We start from the raw sequence: 23,657 nt of genomic DNA on the forward strand, positions 1-23,657 counted from the left end.
AACCAAAGGAGGAAAAAAAACAATTGACATTTTTGAGCTCCTTGTTGAGGGCAGCCAAGTGGCCTAATTTTCTAGCTCTGGCAGTGTCTGTGTGCATGTAAAAGTGATTGTATATGTGTGTGTGTGTGTGTGTGTGTGTGTGTGGGTACCCATGGGTATATGAGTGTATATGGATACCTAGGGGCAGAATTCAGTTTCATTTAGTAGATAAAGTGCAGCTTGTAACTGACTCTGAACTACCTAACTAACACATGGAAAATAATTTATTATCCCCTTTAGGAGCCCCTTTATTGCCCCCATTATAGGAACAAAGAAATGTCTGTGCATCTCCAGAGAGAGAGCTTCTCTGGCTAGAGCTGGGTGATAAATGGATTTTTTTTTTCAAATGAGCTGAAATATTGGGGAAATATTGACTTGACTCAAATAGAAACAGACATTTTCCAAAATTTTTTGAAAAAGAAAATTTCATTTTGCTTCAGTCCAAATATTTTGTTCAACCTGAAATGAAATGCCAAGTCAAAACATTTAATCAGAAAAAACTGTCAGAGAACACTTCAGCATTTCCTAAATAAGACATTTCATTAAAAAATGTTAAAACATTTTGACATTTAAAAAAATATTTCCGCCATTTTTTGCCCAAAACTCTTCACAGAAATGGACCCAATGCATGAAAGATTATATTTCTAGCAAATTAACTAAATCAATCAATCTGTGTGTGTGTGTGTGTGTGTGTGTGTGTGTCTTTATGACTGAAGATCTGTGTGTATGTCTGTGCATGCATATATAGCAAGGGCGGGCAGTTATTTCAGGCGGAAGACCACTTACCCAGTTTTGTCACGCTGTCGAGGCCCGTATGGGTATCCCCGCCCCTTGACAGGTGCCCCACCCCCTGGTCACCATCTTGAGACCAATGTCCCAGGGCCAGCATTGGTGGGGCCCAAAGCAGGGCACAGGCTGGCAGGGGTCTGTGTGAGCCAGGCTGGCTGCACCAGCAGGGAGAGGGGGGAGCTGGCCCAGCTCCATAGAGCTCCTGCTGGCTGGGACCCCACACTCCTGCCACCCTGCTCTAGGCCCCGCTGGTACTGGTCCTGGGACACTGGTGCGGGTCCCATGCTCCCGCTGGTTGCTGCGCCTGTTCACTCCCAGTGCCCCCCCAACCCCACGGTACAGGCGGGGGGCAGCATGCAACCCTGACCCCCTGCTCTCTGGCAGGAAAGAAGCTGGTGCTGAGTGCGGGGGAAAAGCGGCCCCTCCCCTGCCCCAGGGCTGGCGCTCCCTGCTGCAGCTGCTCACAGCCCGCACAAGGCTGTCTTGAGAAGGCACAGGCAGCCCCATGCGGGCTGCGAGTTGCTGCAGTGTGGGGTGTCAGGCATGAGGTGGTCGAGGGGCTGCTTTTCCCCTGCACTGAGCACCAGGTTGTAACCCACCCCTGCTGCCAGCCTGGGCCCCATGCTGGCTCTGGGCTTGCCCGTTGGGGCTGTGCATGGCGGCAGCAGCTGCGACCCCCCTGCTTGCTGCACCAGGCAGTGTTTGCTGCTGCCTGCCCAGAGCTTGCATGTTGGTCAGCCCAAAGGGAGCAGTGGCAAACACTGCTGGGCATGGCAAGCAGCAGGGCCACAGCTGCTGCTGCTGTGCACAACCCTGATGGGCGAGCCCAGAGCTGGTGTGGGGCCCAGGTTGGCAGCAGGGCTGGGTTACAAGCTGGTGCTGAGCACGTGGTGGGGGGGAAGCAGCCCCTCCCCCACCGTGTGGCCAGTGCCCCACGGTGCAGTCACTCGCAGCCCACCTGGGGCTACCTGTGTCTGCTCAAGACAGCCCAGCATGGGCTGCGAGTAACTGCAGCAGGGAGCACTGGCCGTGGGGCAGGGGAGGGGCTGCTTTTCCTCACGCTCTGCTTTTCCCCGAGCCACTTTTCCCCAGGTTCCTTCCCTGCCTGGTGTCCTCCCCTGCCTTCCCCTGGTCTTACCTGAGGTTCCCGCACCAGGGCAGCCACGTGGTCCGGCTGGGGGGGCAGGACCAGGTGGGCCCTGCTGTTGTGGGAGCCCGCTGGGGCTTCCCCTGGGTCCTACTGCCCCTGGCTCCTGTTATTCTTGACAGGAACCAAGGGTAGATAAATATTAATTTTCTAAAATTTTTACGGGCCCTGCAGGCTGGATAGAATGGCCTCATGGGCCGGATCTGGCCCATGGGCTGTATTTTGCCCACTCCTGATATATAGAGACCTACATAATTTGCGGTCTTGCAGATTTCGTGGAAAATGTAAAATCCAGGATTGTCTATGAAATCCACAAAATCAACAACAAAAAAAACTTAATAAAAATAAAATGCTGGCTCTTCAGTGGGAGCCAGCAGCCCTTGCTGCTGGAAGGGGAAGGCACTAGCTGGTAGTGCAGCATGAAGGGCAGCAGACAAGATGGTGGTTGCCCCCTCGACCCTCCTCTCCCCCGCCAGGGCCTCTTTCCCAATCAGGATGAAGGGACAGGGCAGCACAAAGAGTAGCCAACAATCAAGATGGCAGCCACCCCCTCGTCTCCCCACCCCCGTGGGTCTCTCTGTCAATGAGCGCTGAGTACCAGGGCTGCTGTGAAATTGTCTCTGCATGCTGTGAGAAGGCCGCAAAAAAACCCTGTCTCACTGTGATTTAGATAGGTCCCTAATCATAGGTGTGTTAAGTAACCTCATGGATTTGGACATCCTTTCCAACCTGCATTTATATCATTAATTGTTTAAATGAGCATTACCATGTAAGGTGCTATCCTGTTCCCTTCCTGGTTGACCAAGCATGCAGATTTGGTTATCTACAGGGCATTTTTTAGTGCTTATGTACCCAGAGGAATTTTATTCCTGGACATGTAGCTTTGTAGGTGTTGATGACTGTATGTGCCAAGGTTGAGCAACAAAATGAGATCCCATCTTTTCTGCCAATGAGCTGAGTGGTTAGGAAATCACCCAGGAAGACAAAGGTTTAAGTCTGCATGTCTCTTTCCCAGCACAATGCTCTAATCATCATGTGATGGGCCCACTGTTACCCAGTCCTTTGCCTAGTGGTCCTTTTGAAACTTCCCCCCTGGGCAGCCATGAAAGGGGAGTATGTGGGAGATATATGGGGGTAGGCTACAGTGTGTTAAGTGAGATGGCTGCTGGCCAAGAAGGCAGGGGGTCCTAGGTTCTAGCTGGGGCCTGTGGAGCCAGTGAGGCAGAAGCTTCCCCCCTGCACTGACTCTCTTAGCTATGTGGGCCACAAATACAGCTATTTATTTTTCAGATTCCCAGTCTAAATCCAGTAATCATGAGTTTCAGACAATTCTATTTTTGGGTATCTAAGATTACTACCCACTTGCAAGGGGCATGGGTATGCAGCATGCTCAGTCTCGGTGATTGCATAGTTACAAAGAGTGGTCCATGTCTGCAGAGTTATGCGTCCAGGAACAGAATTACTCTGTGCACCTATCCTGTAGACAACAAAGAGAGGGCCACTTGGACTACCAGAGAAGAATAGAACATTAGCCATAGTTCGTTATCCCTCTATTTACCTTCTATTAAAAAAACCCATTATATAAAATGTAAAAGAAACTGTCCCACAATTATTTGAAGCAATTAATAATGAAAATACCCTGTTTCTGCTGGGCTAAAACATTCCCTTGTAACCTAAACATGACACCTTTTTCTACCATGTAACAGGCAGAAAATGAACCTGGCTAAGTCCAGTGTGAAACCAGCCAGTTTCTTTTTTAGTGCCCATGTTAAGAAATAGGCAAAAAGGAAATAAAAAGTAGCATTAATAATGACAAGTAAATTAGATGCAAACATGAGGTGTAATACTAGGAAGGATATTGGTATTGGCCCAGATTCACTGCTGGGTCAATTCAATTTTTGCAGGCATTGCAGGGATATGTAATGTACTGTATTTATTCTAATATAAGATGACCCTGAATATATGATGAGCCCACAAAATTAGATTCTATAATATGGAAAATATATAAATTTGTTATAATTTTCCAGGTATAGGATCTAATTATTGGAGGTTTTCCTGGAATTTGTCTCCCTCCCACCACTACAGCAGGAAAAATAAATCTAGGAGGTCAATTATTCCCCTTTCTTTCTGCCCCTTCCCCAACTTTTTCCCCCTCACTCTTACTGTTGGACCCTGCTCTCCCTGACCCCATGGAAGTAAGGAGAAAAATTTGCATATAGGCAAATTACTACAGGCACCTATACACTTAGTTCAGCCAGAATTGATGCAGTTTACCTTTTTTGAAACTGCTGAAAGTTTTAGCACAGGTACTCCACAAACACACTTTTAAGCAGCATGTTTGCTGCTTTCAAGCAGCAACAAACACATTGTTGCAATTACATCATACACATTCCCATCACAATATCCGCACCTTGTACCACGCTCCTGTGCATCCATCACCATTGCTCTTGCCCATCAAAAAAAATGCACCTTTCCCCTTAACCCTAAGCTAATTCCCCTTCCCCTCACTGCTCCTCCCTCCCCCACCCCCTGTCTATTTCTTTCCTAGGCCTTTCAGTCATCGCTGTCATCACCATCATTGTTGCTTTCTTGTCTCTCATCATCTCCACCACTGTCAGCATCGTCATCAACATCACTGTTGTCATTCTCTTCCAGAGTCTCACCCCTGAACAATCTGTGCCAGTCCATCCTCTTCCAGATGATTCCCACAATCTCCTCTCTGACATCTTTTACTGCTTTCTTGTAGTACCCCTGTATCTCACTTAGTCCCATTTTGACACAGGCCTCTATTGAGGCCCCCTGTCACCATCTTGAGGAGTACAAACACTTTCCTCCACATCCCTTTGGCAACAGGACAGTTCCACAGAAGGTGGTCGATTGTCTCTGTTTTCCATGGGCAGGTTACCCTGGGGCAGAATAATTGGTATCTCTGTCCCTCTCAGTCTTGCAGTGCTTGGAGTGCACTTTGGACTACTTGCCAGTTCACATCTCTGTGCTCTTACTTCAGATCCTTGCAGAAAATACTCTCCTACATGGCCTGGCAGCTGTCGCCAAGGAGTAGGTCCATAGTTGATGCCACATCCCGTTTCCTCACCACCTGCTGCATTTTATGGTAGGTTGTTGGGCCTTCTTTCTGTAGGTCGTACTTGTTGGGGAACTGCTCCAGGGTTCTGTAGAACTGTAACAGTTCCCAGACAAAATAGTTGCAAAATAGTTCATGAAGCAGGCTGTTTTAGACTGCCCGGGTTGCCAGTTTGCAGTTCACATATTTGGCCCAGAGGAAAAGCAGGATGTCCAGCATTCCTTAGCTCTCTCTCTGTTTAGTCCCGTACAAGGTTTTCCTTGAACCTTTCTCCCATTTGGAGCCCCAGAAGAAGATGCACATGGTCCTCTGGATTCCATGGATGACTTACTCCTGGTGGGGTGGGGGAAGATTAGTGCAGCGTACAGAAGCACCTGTAGCAACACTGCCCTCATGAGCACCACATGACTTCCCTTCTCTCCCCTGCCCTCCATTGACAGGTGGCTCATGTACCATAGTCCCAATTTCTGTTTGACTTTGGCCTCAGTCTTTTCCTACAACAACTGTCTGGTTAGCTCTGGGTCAAAATCCACCCCAAGACTCTTCAACCCCCTCACAGGAGATGAAGACCCCCAGGGATGACAAGTCCCTGAACTTGTCCAGTACCAGGCAGGTGCTTTTCCTCATGTTGAGCTTGGCCTCTACCACCGCTCTGTATACCTGTGTGTGTTTCAGGGGTATAGGTTGTAGCTGTGTTTGTCTAAGGGCATAGGTAGACACAGTTCTTTGGGTAAATCTGATATCTTTTATTAGACCAACTAAAATAGTTGGAAAAATGCTTCTTTGCAAGCTTTCAGGTACAAACACCCTTTGTCAGGCTGAAGAAGTGTCTGCAGTTGATCTGTGCTCTTCCTGGATGGAATAGAAGCCAGAGGCCAGTATGCAGGTAAGAAAGCCAGTCAGTGAAAATGTAAATTGAGGCAGTCAATATATTTTATTGATGGCATCTTCATCATTTGGATGGAAAACCTGCAATCTCTGATTGATTTCCATCAGAAATTCAACAATCACTACCCCTCCATCAGACTATCTCTTGGGATACTCGGTTATGGGTTTTCTCCAGGTTGAGGTTCAGCATGGCAGTGATCTGGCCCCTCTTCTGCTGTTATTGTAGTACTTCCCATAGGTGCAGAAGGGCTCTCTGGATCTGTCTTCTCAGCACTGTGCATGTCTGGTCTTCATGGATTACCGTCCCTATAACAGATTTAAGGTGCTTGGCCAACATTTTGGCCAGCAGCTTATAGTCAAAGTTCAGGAGGGTTATCCCTGCCCCCACCTCATGAGTGGAGCCGGGTGTTCTTGCCATAAGTTCTGGGATCCTCTAAAAATTTATATGCAGATGAGGCACAGAGCAACCTGATCTGGCTCCACCTTATGGAGGGCAGGGCCACACTAACCATATGCGACAGGCTGATTGGGAAAAAAAAATCATCTTGTATTCAAGTAAATGTGGTATATACCCGTGTGCAAGCAGCAGTGCTTCCTATCTCTGTATCCTTAACAGATTTAGTACATAATTAGGGGCCTCCCAGCAACTGCAACAGGGTCCTGAAGCTGACAGAGACAGTACAAAAATACTGAACATTAGTGCCTTGTCAGATCAGAGCCATCCCCAGGGGTTGGTCACAATCTCTTCCTCAGTGATGCTCTGTCAATGCTGATTTTATAGCTAAGCCCAATTCACAATATGAAGGGCCAAAGGAGCAGTTCAGGATTGCTTCTCACCACTACTAAGTGATTGGAGCTTTTTACTGCTTTCAGTCTTCAAAACATTTAGCCTCACCAGGACACTTATTGGGAAAAAAGCATTCACTGTACTCCATATACAGTATTCACAACTAACATGTTCCATTCTGGTTCAGGGAAGTCACTGTCCACTAGGGCTGTGTGAAGCTTCGGTTTCTGATTTGCTTCAGAGGAGATTTGGCCTGATTCGGTGGCTGAATCTCCAAATCCGAATTGAATCGGGACCAATTAAAAGGTCCGAATCGATTCAAAGCTCTCCGAATCAATTCGGAAAAGATTCAGAGAGCTTCAGTGTTTCCCTGCTCACTGCAGCAGGGAGCTGGACCTGGACTCCATGCTGGTAAGTAGGAGGCGGGGGGACTGGAGGAGGGGGAGGGGACCATGGGGGGACCCCTGCCAGGCCCCATCCCCTGCTTGCTTTCCCAGCCCTGCTGAATGCCCCCTGACCTCTGCCCACTTCCCCAGCCCTCGCATGGCTGCCCTGCCCACTCCAGCTCCTGGTTGTTTAAAAGAAAGCCCCCACTCACTGGGTGCTGCCAGGTGGGGGGGGTGATCCCCACTGCCCCCTATGCAGTGCCATAAGCCCCCCACCTACTCCTGCCCACTCTCCCAGTCCCCCTCATGGCTGCCCCACCCAGCCCCAGGTCCTGGCCCTTTAAAAAAACAAACAAACAAAAAAAGCCCCAACTCACTGGCTACTGCAGCAGTCTCGGGGCTTCGGGCGGGGGGCTCATGGCAGAGCCCCCCATGTGGCATGGGGCAGTGGGGACCCCCCAACTGGCAGGAGCCAGTGAGTCAGGACTTTTTTCTTTTTTTTTTAAAGGACTAGGATCTGGGGCCAGGCGGGGCAGCCATGGGAGGCGGGAGGTCTGGGGGTCTGGGGGCTTGTGGAAGAGCCCCCCAAGCAGTGCAGGACAGTGGGGGGCAGCGAGGATTGCCTCCCCGCTTGGCAGCAGCCAGTGATTGGGGCTTTTTTTTCCCAAAGAGCTGGGGCTGGGCGGGGCTGGGAAAGCAGACTGGGGGTGGGACCTGTGTGATTCGGGGATTTGGCTGATCTGGCAGCAGCCTAATCTCTGAATCAGATTTGGCTGAATCAATTTGGGACAGTGATTTAAATCACTGAATCGAATCACTGTCCCCCGAATTGTCTGAATCTGAATCTGAAGCAAATACTAGCTGCTATGCGCAGGCCTACTGACCATGTCTTCTGCACTGTTTTCTTTTTGTTTCTGGACCTCAGTCACTAAAGGAGCAAGGGCCCCATTGTACTCGGCCTTGGTGAGGCCACAGCTGGAGTACTGCATTCAGTTTTGGGCTCCACAATTCAAAAAGGATGTGGAGAAGCTTGAGAGAGTGCAGAGGAGAGCCATGCGCATGATCAGAGGTCAGGAAAACAGACCCTATGATGAGAGGCTGAGAGCCATGGGACTTTTCAGCTTGGAAAAGCACAGGCTCAGGGGTGACCTGATGGCTACCTATGAGTTTATAAGGGGTGTTCACCAGGACCTGGGGGAACGTTTGTTCACCAGAGTGCCCCAACGGATGACAAGGTCGGATGGTTATATACTCCTGCAAGACCGTTTCAGGCTACACAAAAGGAAGAACTTCTTTACTGTCCGAGCCCCTGAGGTCTGGAATGGCCTGCCACCAGAGGTGGTTCAAGCACCTACTTTGAACATATGATCCCAGCTGACTTCCTGCCTCTGGGGCAGGGGGCTGGACTTGATGATCTTCCAAGGTCCCTTCCAGCCCTAATGTCTATGAAATCTATGAAAAGGGCCCTTCTTGCTTGCAGGCTGTGCAAAAGAAAAGTGGACAACCTCATACTTTCTTTAGCTTATTCCACTTAAACTTCCTGATCAGACATGCACATAAGGGCCAACAGTTCATCATAGCAGTACCAACCAACCTAAATCCAGAGGAAAGGATCACTCCATAGGTGATCATCAGGAATCCTGGTTTTCTTTGTTTAAAAATCACAAATTCTCTGATTAAAAACCCCCACAATCCACGTTTTTCCACAATTAAAATGAAATGCTACACTATATACAGGTATCAGATGAACCCAATGTTTTATTGATATATTTGCAATTTTAAAGCAATTTGGAGGCCTATCAGTGCCTCAATCACTATAATCAAATAAATTCTAAATACCTATACATTTTGGCATTTGATTTTGGGGTTTTTCTCATGAAGAATCAGAGCTCTCCCTCCCCCCTTCGCTCACCATGACATGGGTCCAGCTGCGGCTGTCCCCGCTCACGTCTTTGTGGTGCTGAGAAGCCTAATATGCTGGTGTACTGCCCATGCCATTGCCCCTGACTCCCAAGCCACAGCTCCCCAGCCCTACTGGTGCCCCTCTCTCCTGACCTACAGCCCCCTAGGCCCTGCTGGTGCCTCTTACTCCCAGCCCACAGCCCCCTAGCCCTTACTTGTGCCCCTCACTCCCCTCCCACAGCCCTCTGGCCCTGCTGGTGCCCCTCACTATCTACCCACAGCCCACTGGCCCTGTGTTTTTCTCTCATCACCCATAACTCCCTGGCCCTGCTGGTGCCCCTCATTCCCAAACCACATCCCCCTGGTGTTGCCAGTGCCCATCTCTCCTGATCCAAAGTCTCATACCCCCTCCACCCAGCCCTGCTGGAGGGGGCCCCAGCTGCCAGAACTATGGGGCCAGGGACCTGCTTCCTCCCAGCACCCTGGCTGTTGCCTTTGGGAGGTGGTGGCTGCTGCAGCCTGAGCAGAGCGTGGAGCCTGGCTCCCCCTCCCCCATGGGCAGCACAGCTGGAGCAGAGCACATGGAGGATGGGGATGCCTGCTGCAGGCTGCCCACTGTGGGCTTGGGGCTCCCTGCCTTGCTTCTCTCCCTCTGGGGGGCCCCAGGGCCCAGCAGGCAAGACCCAGTGTGGGATGGCAGAGTGGGTTGGGGAGGCTTGGTTCTGCGCCAGGAGCCCCACACCACCATTGTGAGTTGTCCCCTGACCACCTGGCAGTAGCAGGGGGCACAGCTTCATGCCACCATCTTCGCTGCTGCCAGGCAGCAGGGGGCACCTCACCATGGTGGCACAGGGCTCCTGGCAGCAGCATCAAGCCTCCCTGCCCCTCTCTGCCCCAGGGGCGATGCATAGGGGGTACATGCGGGTGCATGTGCACCCCCTGAGCATGGCAGTGCACCCCCTAGAAAAAGGCGGTGCTAATGGCATCTGCAGGTGGTCCGCAATCCCTGCTGGCCACACCACTGCTGCTGGTGGCAGCTGCGGGTGGTCAACAACCCTTGGTCAGTGCTTGCCACCCCACCCCACCCCACCCCGCTGCCGACAGTGCCAGCTGCGTCTGCGGGAGCTCCCCGCTCACCACCGCTGGGCTTCCGCTGCCATGCTCCTGCCACCACTATGCCCCCACTGGGGGCAGGAGTCGTTCATGCTCTGCCCTACCCTGCCCTGCCACTCTGGCTCCTGCTTGCTGAGCTGTGGAGGCCTCTGGGAGGAGGGCAGCAGGACAGAGAACCCTGAGCCCACACTGGCCAGTCCACATCCACCCCTGCCCCATGCACAAATCTGAACAGTACATGCCCCTCATGCCTCCCCCAGGCATGAGTACAATGGCGGGGAGCCAGCCACCACTACCCCCTGGATGAATCACTCATAGCTCCATTCTGTTCCCTTCCTGGGCACTGCGGCCACACATTCCTGCCTCGGCTCCAGGTCCCATCCACCACCCTGGCTGAGCAGCATTCCCAGCCCCTGCCCTGCTCAACTTCCTCCCACCCTCGTTACGGGGGCCTCAATCCCCACCCCAGCTTAACTGTGCAGCGCTGCAGGAGCTGTTGTTCTCATGCTGCCTGGCTGCCACATGCATGTGTGTGTGCACACATGCATGTGGTGCCTCCTGCCTGATTGCCCGCCTCCCATTCCCTCCAGCCCCTTTTAGGCTGGAACTCTGCTGTTTCCCATGTTTTTGTCCTTTAAAAAAGAAAACCCATGTTTTACTGCATTTTTCCGTGGCAAACAGAAAACCCAGATCCCTGATGATCATGAACTATGGTACCAGACCTCTCTATTCCATGGTTCAAATTAAAAAAACCTTTCTTTCCAGTGCCAATAGGGAATCCACTGTCTTAACCCTGGAGAGACTGATCCCTCCAGGACAGGCTAGAGGTTCTGCATGGAAAGCTTGCATTGACTCAGATTTTAGGATGTCACAAGCAGTGACACCTATCCAGTGCTAATTAGTTCGTTTCCTTGTGTTGTCACAAAGGTTAAATGACTTGCCTGAGTTCACTTAATAGAGCCAGCAGGGAACCTGGAAGGCAAGCATTTTTGGGAAGGGTAGAACAAAAGCAGTCAAACGCATGATGTCATTACAAAAGAACATGAAAAAATGTGATAAAGGGAATTTACCAGATTTCCATGACTGTCTATTATTTCCCTTGCCATAATTCCCATCCTTCATTCAGTGGAGTCTTCAAGAATCCAGGTTACTTGTTTAAGTGACACATGTCAAAGAAAATCTTGCTGTCAAACTTCCTTATCTTCACAACTAGCAGTTGTGTCACTTCTAATCCAGTACAAATGTATTTTATTTTTAAATGTGCACTGTAATGTACATTATGCTCATTCACATAAAAGAGACAAATTCTACATTCTTTTCAAAGGCCATTAGCATTAAATGTACAGTTACACATATACAACAGTTTGGGGGGATATATTTGTGCCCAGCAATGAATTCCATCTGATTTTCTGAACACTATTTATGTTTGTAACAGTCTTTGTGAATTAGTTTATCTATTTTGTATACAGAACCTGGCATATAGTGAAGAACTGTGTCTAGGAAGGTGGGACATGAGCAAAGGCCCATCAGTGTTTAATAGCCCTTTCTTCGTAAAATAGTGGTCTTACTACCAACATAACCATTGCCTTTTAAGGGCTCCCTCCCAACCCAGAAGGACTGAAGCATGGAAAATCCAACCAATAATAGACTACTTTTAGATGTGATGCTCTATAAGCAAAGGAAACCAGGCCACTGCTGGAAACAAAAGACACAGCGGGAAGAGTGAAGACAGAAGGGGTTTTGTCCTTGCCAAGAGTAATGGCCAAACGCAAAGATTCTCAAGAGCGATGAGGAACCTGACGGGGAAACTGTATTCAGTTGTTTGTTGTTTTGTTACTCTTAGATAGTACAGGAGAGTTAAGTGTGTGTGTTTGAGAAGTTTCTCACAAAGCCTCTGTTTCTTATTTTATCTGCCAAGTTTCCATGAAAAGTTTAACTACAAACCACAGTGCCCATCAGGGTGGAGCTCTAGGAAGCATGCATAAGTGACTTGCGGGGGAGAATGGAAGTTTTAGTGCTCGTCTCAGACCTTAAGCCAAGTGAACTAAGTAGCCCCTGCTTCAGGCAATGGACCAATCATGGAGTTAGCACCCCAGAAGTGTTCCTTGAAGGTCAGTATCAGAGAGGGTCAGAATTTAACCCAGACAAAGCTATCTGGGAAGTGTTTAGATCCAAATGTTGGGTCTAATAGATTAGACTGATGGCAGTCTGCAGCCATTGACCTAACGACTTACACAAGTATGTTATTACTGACTGCACAGCATAAGCCAATGTCACCAAGTAACTGTAGTGTGTCATGTTCTGGAGAGTGCCCTTCTAGGAAGCCAACTGCACACAGTATGTTGTGTTCCATGTATTGTACATCTTGTCCTGTGTTTGACCTGAGCTCTCTCAAACATTTGAAAAATACCTGCTTCTGCAAATGAGTGTTCCTAAATCAGAGACTTGATTTACTAGCATTTTAGTCAGTGAATGTACACTTGTACATTTAGTCAGTGAATGTACAATTTACCATAAGAATATTCTTTCTGGTAATTGGCTAAGAAAGGGAGGAGCTGCTTAGACACTATACCAGTTTCTTATTAAGTGATTATAGTATTGTTAAAGAGACACTTGTTGATCAATTTAGGTTCGATATATAGAGCCTGAGTTTGCCAGATGTACTTGTACTAAGTATTGTTTACTCACAAAAGCAGTTCTGAAAGCACTGCTCAAAAGAAAATAATTTGATCCTTATATTTTTTAAGAACAAAATTTTCAAAATCTATTGCCAGGAGAATCATTCCCGTTCAACTGCATGAACAAGCAAAACACCTAATTCCAATAGCAACAACTGCAAAGTTAAATGTCCCTTTGCAATGGCTGTTACCGAGAGTCCTATAAGGTGAAATTCCAGCTCTTCAGCCTCCATCCTCATGGTCTAAAGCCCTATCATCTAACTGCACTTGTGCGAATATCTTCTCCTAAGGTCTGTTTTCCTCTCTATGGAAAGCAGTAATGTCTGGACTAAATGATGAAGCTGTCAAACTCATGTTCACAGGGTTGTCCAAACTTCTGTTTGCCAGCTGTGCTCTGGGCATTTCATTTTGCATTACCTTTATCTTGTATGCAAAGTCTTCCGCCTGGTCTCATCTGTTTACTGGGGATAACTTTAATAAACATTTCAAACAGAAAAAATCCCCATCCCCTCCAGGCTGTTTTTATAGTTTGCTGGAATAGTGAGCACAGATCAATGGGAGTGCCAATATGTTCATTCACTGGGAAGAGGAAGTTGTTCATATTGCAAGTATAACTATTTACTCTGCAAAAGGGGATGACAAATACAGGCAACCCCCATTTAATGCTGTTTCACTTAGCACTATTTTGCTATAATGCTCATTTTAAATTAATACCTGATTTCACTTAGCGCTCAGCAAGTTTTGCTATAACACACACGGTCGCCATCTTGGGTCATTAAAAACACTTGCGGTAGCCATCTTGGGTCGTCAAATACATTCAGTTTCGCTTAACGCTTGTTTTGCTTAATGCTCAGTTTTTCAGGAACCAATTAAGAGCGCTAAGCAGGGGTTGCCTGTATACTAACAGAAATGTTGCATGTGAAATATTGCATCATGCTACGAAACTCATGTGCACTACCACCATCTATAATGCCTTCTAGGGCTGTGGCAAAAAGAGAATTGAGTTGTCCAAAGCCAATTCTTTTTTACTGGTAAAACACAAACCTGAAACATTTCAATGGGGAAGAGGAGAGGGCATTTTTACTTTCAGGGTTTTTTAATTTACCTTACAATTTATTCTTGAAAAGTCATTTTTAAAATTAAGATTCAAAATATTCTGTTTTGATAACAGCAAAATGAAATATTTTGACATTCCAAAAATGATTTTTTGTGGCTAAAATTATACACCAAGTTTACCACAAATTCACAAATAGTTTTGTTGTCTCAAATTTGGAGGTTTTTGGCAAAGCTGTGCACTTAAACATTACCCATATGTGCCTCCTTTTGCCATGCTTATCACCACCTGAAGTGTGGACAACTCCTTTATGTAACATGCCAGTAACATCCACTAATCATTTATTAACCACATTTTATTTATGAATGCCCCCTTATGTGAGGCATGACTTTCAGAAAGTTGTTCACGCTATGAGAGTCAGTACCCATCAGCAATTTGCAGAGTACCAGCACATGCTCTCCCAGCCACTAGTGATTCCCAGACTGCAGTTTGGGACTACAGATCTTGTCTATAGCACATATACACTTCTGGACGCACGTGGTGAGCAGGTTACACTACAGTGTGTTGAGTTAGGGTAAGGTGTCAGAAGAATCAGGTACCTTCTGAAGTGCTCTCCTCTGGGTTGCACTGGCAGTATCTCCGGGAGAAGTGAATCAGCACGCGCTCCCGTTCTTGGGTTTCTCCCATCAGAGGGAATGCTTTTAAGAATGTTCTGCAAATAGAAAATGGCATTTAAGTTTAAAGGTCTAGAGGGTTAGGGCCAAAACTGGAGTTTTGTCGATGTTTTCAGGCATCGTGCCTAGTAGCTGTGTGAAAAGGTTGTTTGTGAAACTTTAAGAATCAGATTAAACAAACACGTATCTGTGATGGTTTAGACAGATGATACTACCATGAGCAGGAGGTGGGACTAGATGACCTTGTGAGGCCCCTTCTAGCCATACTTCCCTATGATTCTATGAAAGCTGGAGCCCAAGTGCTCAACCTGATCTATGGGAAGGGGGAAATATGCTAAATCCTTGGAGCGGTTGTGGAACATTGTGGTCTGTGGTACTGCCATGGACTATGTACCCTTTCACGCTGCTTTGCACTCTGTTGCTCTGTTTCTATTTGTATCTTGTGTGCTGCAAGGCAAAAAGTCCTCAGGCAGCTGGGCTCTGTGCCATGAAAGGGTACATACTTCCAGCTCAGGTCCCTGAATCCAAGACTACTCTTTGCATAGTGGAATGGGCCTCAGCTTTGCTTCAAAGAGTTGCAGAGCCCTGCAGTAAACTGGAGAATTATTTAATTCACTCTTGTTTTCAAATGAGAGATGGGCTCCAACTAGAATGCTAGATTCAACCCCCTTCCAGCTCTGGGAAATGTGGATTCAATTCTGCATATCAGGCCCATTTTCAGACGAAACATATTGAGCTGATTATTACATCGAGGTAAATATTTAACCACAGCTTGGATTCTTGTTGCCACAACAGATCTGTCAGTCTCCAGCTGTCATTTCATGTACAACCAGACATCAAATCTTAATTGAATCAAGGGACCTGCGCTTCATGAGAAATGGGTGAAAAACACATGGACCACTTGATTTAATTAATTTAATATCAGCTTACCTGAGTGCTTTGTCAAGTGCCAGCCCAGTGAAGTCAAAGAAGCTGAGGTATTCTTCTGCTACCAACTTGCTAAATTCATTACTGTAATTAAAGAGGGAAGAGTCAGCTAATTCAGAAGGGACAGAGAAACTTTAAAACAGGACCATCATCATCTCATCTGTATCTCACAACTTTTCCATAAGGTGTTTTCAGAAATATTTTAGTATCTAAAAGTCAGTTCTCCAGCCTTAAATTCTTGAAAAGAGACTTTCCAAGACACAAAAGACAGTAAGATGGGCAACTGCCACTTAAAGTCAGTGGGAGAGACATGACAACTCATTTGCACCTGTGGAATTCTGCCCTTGTATTGCCTACATACAGACCCAGAAGTTTCTGGGACCTAGTGGTCTCAGGAAAAGCCTCTGCCATTCAAGCTAAGGTAGCTAGCGTCAGGGGGTGCTTGTACATGTGATGGGTTTAGTACTCAGAATTTTATTCTATGCCACCTAAATTAAACAGTGGGTTTTTAACTGCAACACATCATTTCAATTTTTCTGTCACATTATTGAGAGGGGCCCGATTCTTTTTTTTTTTTTTTGGCGCTGGATCCTCCTGCAGCCAGGGGGTGAGCTGCCAGTGGCCCGAGCAGCCCCTGAGCTGCGAGGGGCCTCGGTCCTTCCCTCTGCAGTGGTGGTGCTCTCTGATACCACCCAGGTGGGCTGCTAGGGGGCTGGGGGCTGCCCCAGCTCATAGGCAGCACCCAGCTGATCCAACTGTTCCCCGAGCCAGCCTGCTGGAACCCCACTGGGTGCTGCTCCCCAGGTGGGCTCAGGGAACAGTTGGATTGGGCAGGGTGCTGCCTCTGAGCCTGATCTGAGCCTGATCCTTTTTTTTCTGTGGCACCTGCCTGCCTGCCTCTCCGGTAGCTGGAGGGTGAGCTGACAGCTGCATCATTGCAACTACATACAATCAGGATGTAGTTTAGTTTGAATTATGCAAACTCATTTGAAACCCCCAAAATTCATGCACGTGTACAGCATGACGCCATTAAACCACATAAAATGATGTTTTTGTCATGTGTACATGGTAATGGTGTCACGTGTATAAGCGCCCAGGTAGTCTAAATCAGGGTCTTTTTCTTGCAAGGGCCAGCCACTAGAGGGAGACATGATTACATGCAGAAGGTTGATACAGTGTGCTTGTTGAGCTTGTTCTGAAGATGTCCTGTATAGGTATGTATATGCAGAGTTACACAGCTGGGACCTAGAAAATACTAGCACAAAACCATTATGCCCATTATGTTCAATGGGTAGGAAAAAATGCTGGTGGAGGAAAAGAAACATAATAAAGCATCTGTGGTGATGGCAAGGTGCAGTATGTGGAAGGGGGTGAGGAAAGAATTAGGAGCTGAAGGAGAAAAGAAGTTTAGGCAAGTCCTCTCCCCCAAAGTGTGAAGCTGACAGTGCAGTTCTGTCTCTAGCACCAACACATTTAATTAGGAACAATTTGCAATATCATGTTTTAATTTTCATAGACTTGTGGATGCTAAGGCTAGAAGGTATCAATCAATCACCTAGTTTTACTTCCTATATAACTCAGACCACTGAATTTTACTCCTTTACTGATGTGCCAAGATGGAGAACCCCTCACATCCCTTGGGAGATTTTTTTCAAATGGTTAATCACCCTTACTATTAAAACATTTATGCCTTGCTTCTAATTGGAATTTAACTCCCAGCCATTGGTTTGTCTTATGTCTTCCTAAGCTAAATTAAAGAACCCTTTGGTATCCAACATTTTCTTCATGGAAAAGTACTGATACACTGTAATCAACTAACTTCTTGATCTTTTTGATAGGCTAAACAGATAAAGCTAATTAAATCAAACTTAAATTAAACTTCTGGAGGCCAAGTCACTAATTGCTGCTGAGAGGGCAAAAGAGGTTTCTTGGGAAGGGCAAAAAAGGTTTCCCCTAAACCCACTGGGTTTAGGGGAAGAGTATCCAGATCACTGTAGCTGTTTCAGCACCCTGGGCAAAATGCATTTTGCCATCCTCCTTTCTCCACATTCTTCTAGTCAACCACCAAAACTGAAGAGTGGATGCTGTTCATGAATCTGCTCCAGAAATGCTAACCCTCCAATTCTGCTCTTGTGGGTAATTCCCCAGCTAGTTCATAGGACATACAGCCACAATCCAAGAAAAATCAGAGAACCATAAACAAGGATTGGAATAAACAACAAACAGCAAATCCTCTCAAAGTTAGAACGAAAAAAAAAAGGAAAAGCACCTCCCACTCCTCTTTATGCAGAAATACATTTCTCAGTGAACGCATACGGTACATATTTCCCATAAAGTTCCTTTGAAAGATTTTCATAGAACAAGATGCAAAGTGATCTCAATGAGCCATATGCTGATTACAATAAGCTGTTGCAGGGTATTACAGGATATTGATGCATGTTATAGCTATTGGGAAGCTCTCTGCTGCAATATCCCCAGCTGCACACCAAGGACCAGATCCTATGCCACCTATTAGATGCATACATGGACTTAGATGCCTAAATGAAGTTCTACTGTACCCTATTCAAGCCACTGAAAACCCAGTAATACATCTTAACTTTTGTAATATATTGTCCTCCTACCCTTAAGAATGAATCACAAGGAAGAATCAAGGAGGAAAAGGACCTATCGCTTTGTGTATCCAGACATTTTCAGGGACTGAAGCAGGGCAGAACAGAATCTGACTGGACACCTAAGTCCACTTATATGCCTGATAAATGGAATAGAATCTGGCCCAATGCACACCATGTCATGGCCTATTGTTGCACAACTGCAGATGATGCCCAATAAAAGGCAGGAAGAACAAAGTTCAGCTTCTAATTCCCAGCTTCAGTTTACAGGCCCCGTGAAAAAACAGGTATTTTAGCTTGAAAAATGTAGCCAAAATGATTCAACTGAGGGGAGATAACCAGGGGGCCTATTTAACTTGTATAGGGTCAACTTTCACTGACTATAGGGTTTCATTTTAAAGCAGGCTCCTCCTGTGTCTGCAAAACATCACAAAGATGTCACTGTCAGATTTGCAATTGCAGCTGAATCTAGTGCTCCATTTCCAGGTCCTGTCCATTAAAGTCTAATGACTTTTCAGTCAGGGATGGAGGAGGAAAAGCAATGCCATCCAGCCCCAAAGGGCATCATTTGAAAAGGCTTTTGATACCCAAGTAGCTCATCAGCTGTTTGATGGTGCAATCATATCATGGCATTTAATATGACTTTACAAATTAACAAGAGAGTCTTTGGGGATAATTTAGCCAGAAAATAAGCACCACATTCTAATTGTAAAAAACCATGCTGAGTCACATGCAATGTTATTCTGCTGTGAAGTCTAGGACAAGATTTCACACAGACTCCTAAGTCCATGTCAGAGATCTGCCTGCTGTTCAGGCAGCATATAGGGCCCTAAATGGCTCTGGGGAGACAAGGTCAGATTCCCCTGGTGTAAGCACTGCATTGGGCAGCTGTAAAGGGTCCTTTCATAATGACAACCCCACTTTCACATCATGACATGGGGTGTGTTTGAGGAATGACCTAGAAGGTCATTGGGAAAATCAGGGGGTTCGGCAGGGAGGAGGAACCTGCCCGCCACTATTGCTTTTCCTAGCGTAGCCCAGCTGGAGCAGAGCAGGAGCAGCTCTGAAGTCTCCCCTCACTTCCCTGACATTTGGGAGTGCTCAGAGAAGTGGGCAGGGAAGGGGAGGTGCCTTTGAGCACACAGGGGAAGGGAGGAGGGGTTCTTATCTCAAGTCAGGGATATAAAAAAGCTGCTCCCACAATGTTTCATAGTTTCATCATTTGTAGGGTCGGAAGGGACCTGAGCAGATCATCAAGTCCGAACCCCTGCCATGGCAGGAAAAAGTACTGGGGGTCAAACGATCTGGCAAGGTGTTCGTCTAACCTCCTCTTAAAAACCCCTAGGGTAGGAGCCAGCACCACTTCTCTTGCAAGTTGGTTCCAGATCCTAGCCGCCCTGACTGTGAAGTAGCGCCTTCTGATGTCTAGTCTGAATTTACCCTCTGCCAGCTTGTGACCATTATTTCTAGTCACTCCTGGTAGTGCTCGGGGGGACCAGGGACTGCCCCAATGCCTGCTGGTTCCCTCTGACTAGTTTGTAACAGGCCACTAGATCCCCCCTCAGCCTTCTCTTGTGCAGGCTGAACAGGTTCAGGTCCCTTAGCCTCTCCTCGTAGGGCCTGCCCTGCTGCCCCCTGATCATGCAAGTGGCCCTCCTCTGGACCCTCTTAATGCTGTCCACATCTCTCCTGAAGTGCGGTGTCCAGAACTGGAAGCAGTACTCCAACTGCAGCCTGACCAGTGCCGCATAGAGGGGGAGGATCACCTCCTTGGACCTGCTCGAGATGCATCTGTGGATGCATGACAAGGTACGGTTGGCCTTCCTGACCGTGTCCCCACACTGTCGGCCCATGTTCATTTTGGCATCAATAATGACCCCAAGATCCTTTTCTGCCTCTGCACTGGCAAGAAGGGAGTTCCCCAGCCTGTAGGTATGCTGCTGGTTCTTCCCCCCCAGGTGCAGTATCCTGCACTTGTCAGTGTTGAAACCCATCCTGTTCTCATCCACCCACCCCTGTAACCTGTCTAGGTCCGACTGCAGCCTATTCCTCCCTTCTAGCGTGCTTACATCCCCCCCACATCTTAGTGTCGTCAACAAATTTGAACAGGGTGCTTCTTACCCCCTCATCCAAGTCACTGATGAAAATGTTGAACAGTGCGGGCCCGAGGACCGAGCCCTGGGGGACCCCACTGCCCACATCCCTCCAGGTCGAAAATGACCCATCCACCACCACTCTCTGGGTGCAGCCCTGCAGCCAGTTAGTGACCCATTTGACTGTGTAGGTGTCGACACCACAGTCCCCTAGTTTTTTAATGAGAATGGGGTGAGAGACAGTGTCGAAGGCCTTCCTAAAGTCCAGAAAGACTACGTCCACTGCTACCCCTGCGTCCAAGGATTTTGTGACCTGGTCATAGAAGGCCACCAGGTTGGTCTGACAGGACCTGCCTCGAATGAACCCATGTTGGTTACCCCTAAGCATAACCTCCCCTCTACTGAAAGGGTGTGCGTGTCCATGCCACTGAACCCCTTCTGGATCAGCCCCTGCTTACATTACAACTTTCTTCCCAAAGCATTTTACAAATGAAACAAGCTGATATTCCAACAAGAAACAGGAATCCCTGCACACATTGCTGTAATGCTATTTCTGGAATAAAACTCTGCTCAGAAGCCACCCCCTAGCTCAGGAGATCTGATTGTCAGTAAAAGAAGCCACAATTTATTTTATCAGTGCATGTATTTATTTTAATATTACAGTGATGCCAAACTTGTGCTCTAGGCACAATGCACATAGTAAATACCACAGCTCATCACAATAAACAGGAGAGATTTATAACGAGAAACACAATCCCTGTATAGTTATCCTTAAACAACGACATGAGCTCCATTTCCGAATCACTTTTCCTTTCCCTCCAGGAGGAACCTGGGAGAGCAGGCAGATCTTGCAGCATGTACTAACATCCATCAAGTCTGACATTAGGTGGGTCAAAACAGAAAATGCACTCAAAAGCCCTGAAGCCCCAACCAGCCCCTTCTTAACTAAACCCCAAAACTATTCACCCCAGTCTGGGAGGACTGCAAATGCAGAGCCACCAAGCAAGTTAAATATGGTGGGGGCTCTATTATGCCCCTTTCCTTCCTTCATTTCTGTTGTGTTACTTGCCCCTCTTCACTTAGATGACCTGTGGAAGATGACCTGTGGAAGATGAACTCCAACCAAGCTCCCAGTGAGGTAGCTGAAGACAGTCAGTCCCTGTAAGGCAACAGAGTCCATGTTAATGAGCAAACAGGTTTCTGTGGCAGCCAGTACTCAATCATAGAAGATTAAGGGATTGATCTTAATCCCATGGAAGTCAATAGGAATTTTTTCAGATTCAGCCCTAGATCAATGCTAACTGAGGAACAGGGATTCATTCCTGGCTATACTTTACACTACACAGGGAACCTACTGAAGGGAAAGCAATGAGACTTCTCTCCTGAGGCATAAGGATGCACTGGGCTGATGGGCCAGCAAAGCAGACACTTCCATAGGAACTGTATGCCACATTACATACAGTACACACAAGCTTGCTGCTTTTGTCCCTATATAACATTTTCTCCTTTGGCAACAGAGCAAATGCTAGAACTGCCTATTAGACTGTATTAAGTCACTAACACGCCTATGCTAGTCCTGGGAACAGAACCTGGCTTTTTCCATATATTTCTCCCCTGGATATCTCGACCTTCTTTGAATGAATATATACTATACTATACTGTTTTAAAAGCCATTACTGAATAATACTTTTCAACATAACCAAGTAGTTATTTCCCAAGCTCACTTTTTTGCACTGGATTCTGAATCAACAAAGATTTCCTTTCAACAACAAAAAATTCAAGTTGGTAAAATCTACTTACATTCCAGTGGAGACGAGTTGCTACACATAGCTTTGGTTTCAAGGATGTGCCTTTGAGGACCCTCCGACATAGCCCAGGACAGCTGACTTATTTGGTGTGGTGTTTGCTCCATGGCTGTAAAAGTCGTTTGTAAACATACTCTTTACTGGTGCAATAGCATTCTTGCTTTATGGCAGGTAATACAAGCACCTTGATTCTGCATCCAGTAGGTTTCCTGATTAGAGACTGAGATTTTGTTGTAGCATACAATCCATTGGTGTTTCTTCTTACCATTCCATGCCAGGGTGGGAGTTAGCAAGAGAAGGGGAACTACAGATCGTAGAAGAGGATGAGAGCTGATCTGATGCTGCAGCTATACTTTATCATTTTTTCTTTCAGTGAATAGTTTATTCACCAAAAGACAATGCTGTGGGGACTAAAACAATTCACAACATTTGGGCTGAATTTGATCCATATTTGCACCTGAAAAGAAACCATTTAAATGTACAAAAGTTGAAATATTTTGGGCCAGATTCTATTCCAACTATTAGGCTCCTGCACGGACTTAAACATCTAAGAGAGATTTCTTTCCACTCTGTTCATATCCCTGAAAAACACTTAATGCAAAAATGGCATGTGGGTCCTCCTCCTCCTCACTGGTCTTTTTGACTCAGTCTTAAGGGTCAGATGAAAGAGTGTTACAAAGGTAGACATAGTAATAGATTTTCAGGGATTTGAACAGCTTGGAGTAGAAACCGTGCTTAGGCAGCTAAGTCTACTTAGACACCTAATAGAATGGAATCTGGCCCTTGGTTTTTTTTTTCTTATTTAGAATCCCCTCATATTGTGCCATACTAAGATTCATAGATGTTGGGGTCGGAAGGGACCTCAATAGATCATCAAGTCCGACTTCCTGCATAGGCAGGAAAGAGTGCTGGGTCTAGATGACCCCAGCTAGATGCCTATCTAACCTCCTCTTGAAGACCCCCAGGGTAGGGGAGAGCACCACCTCCCTTGGGAGCCCATTCCAGACCTTGGCCACTCGAACTGTGAAGACATTCTTTCTAATGTCCAATCTAAATCTACTCTCTGCTAGCTTGTGGCCATTATTTCTTGTAACCCCCAGGGGCGCCTTGGTGAGTAAAACCTCACCAATTCCCTTCTGTGCCCCCGTGATGAACTCATAGGCAGCCACAAGGTTGCCTCTCAACCTTCTCTTGCGGAGGCTGAAGAGGTCGATGTGCCCTAGTCTCTCCTCGTAGGGCTTGGCCTGCAAGCCCTTACCCATACGAGTGGCCCTTCTCTGGACCCTCTCCAGGTTATCCACATCCCTCTTAAAGTGTGGCACCCAAAACTGGATGCAATATTCCAACTGCGGTCTGACCAGTGCCCAATAGAGGGGAAGTATCACCTCCTTGGTTCTGTTTGTCATGTATCTGCTGATGCACGATAAAGTGCAGTTAGCTTTGCTGATGACTTCATCACACTGACGACTCATGTTCATCTTGGAGTCCACGAGGACTCCAAGATCCCTTTCCGCTTCTGTGCTGCCGATCAGGTCATTTCCTAGGCAGTAGGTGTGCTGGACATCTGTTCTCCCTAGGTGCAGCACTTTGCATTTCTCCTTGTTAAATCGCATTCTGTTGTTTTCTGCCCATTTGTCCAACCTGTCCAGGTGTGCCTGTAGTTGTTCCCTGCCCTCCGGTGTGT

General features: G+C 47.1%; 1 protein-coding gene across 1 annotated transcript in view; it reads right to left on the reverse strand.

The window, feature by feature from the left end:
* The window catches only part of PSD2 (pleckstrin and Sec7 domain containing 2), a 225,685-nt gene that overhangs the window by 83,865 nt on the left and 118,163 nt on the right, over positions 1-23,657 (reverse strand). The window contains exons 5-6 of the mRNA XM_006264057.3: positions 15,470-15,550; positions 14,465-14,577 (exon numbers count right to left, since the gene is read on the reverse strand). Coding sequence (XP_006264119.2) covers positions 14,465-14,577; positions 15,470-15,550 — 194 coding nt within the window. The remainder of the gene's footprint in view (positions 1-14,464; positions 14,578-15,469; positions 15,551-23,657) is intronic.

This window comes from Alligator mississippiensis, chromosome 9 (assembly GCF_030867095.1).
Source record: "Alligator mississippiensis isolate rAllMis1 chromosome 9, rAllMis1, whole genome shotgun sequence".
NCBI classification, from domain to species: domain Eukaryota; kingdom Metazoa; phylum Chordata; order Crocodylia; family Alligatoridae; genus Alligator; species Alligator mississippiensis.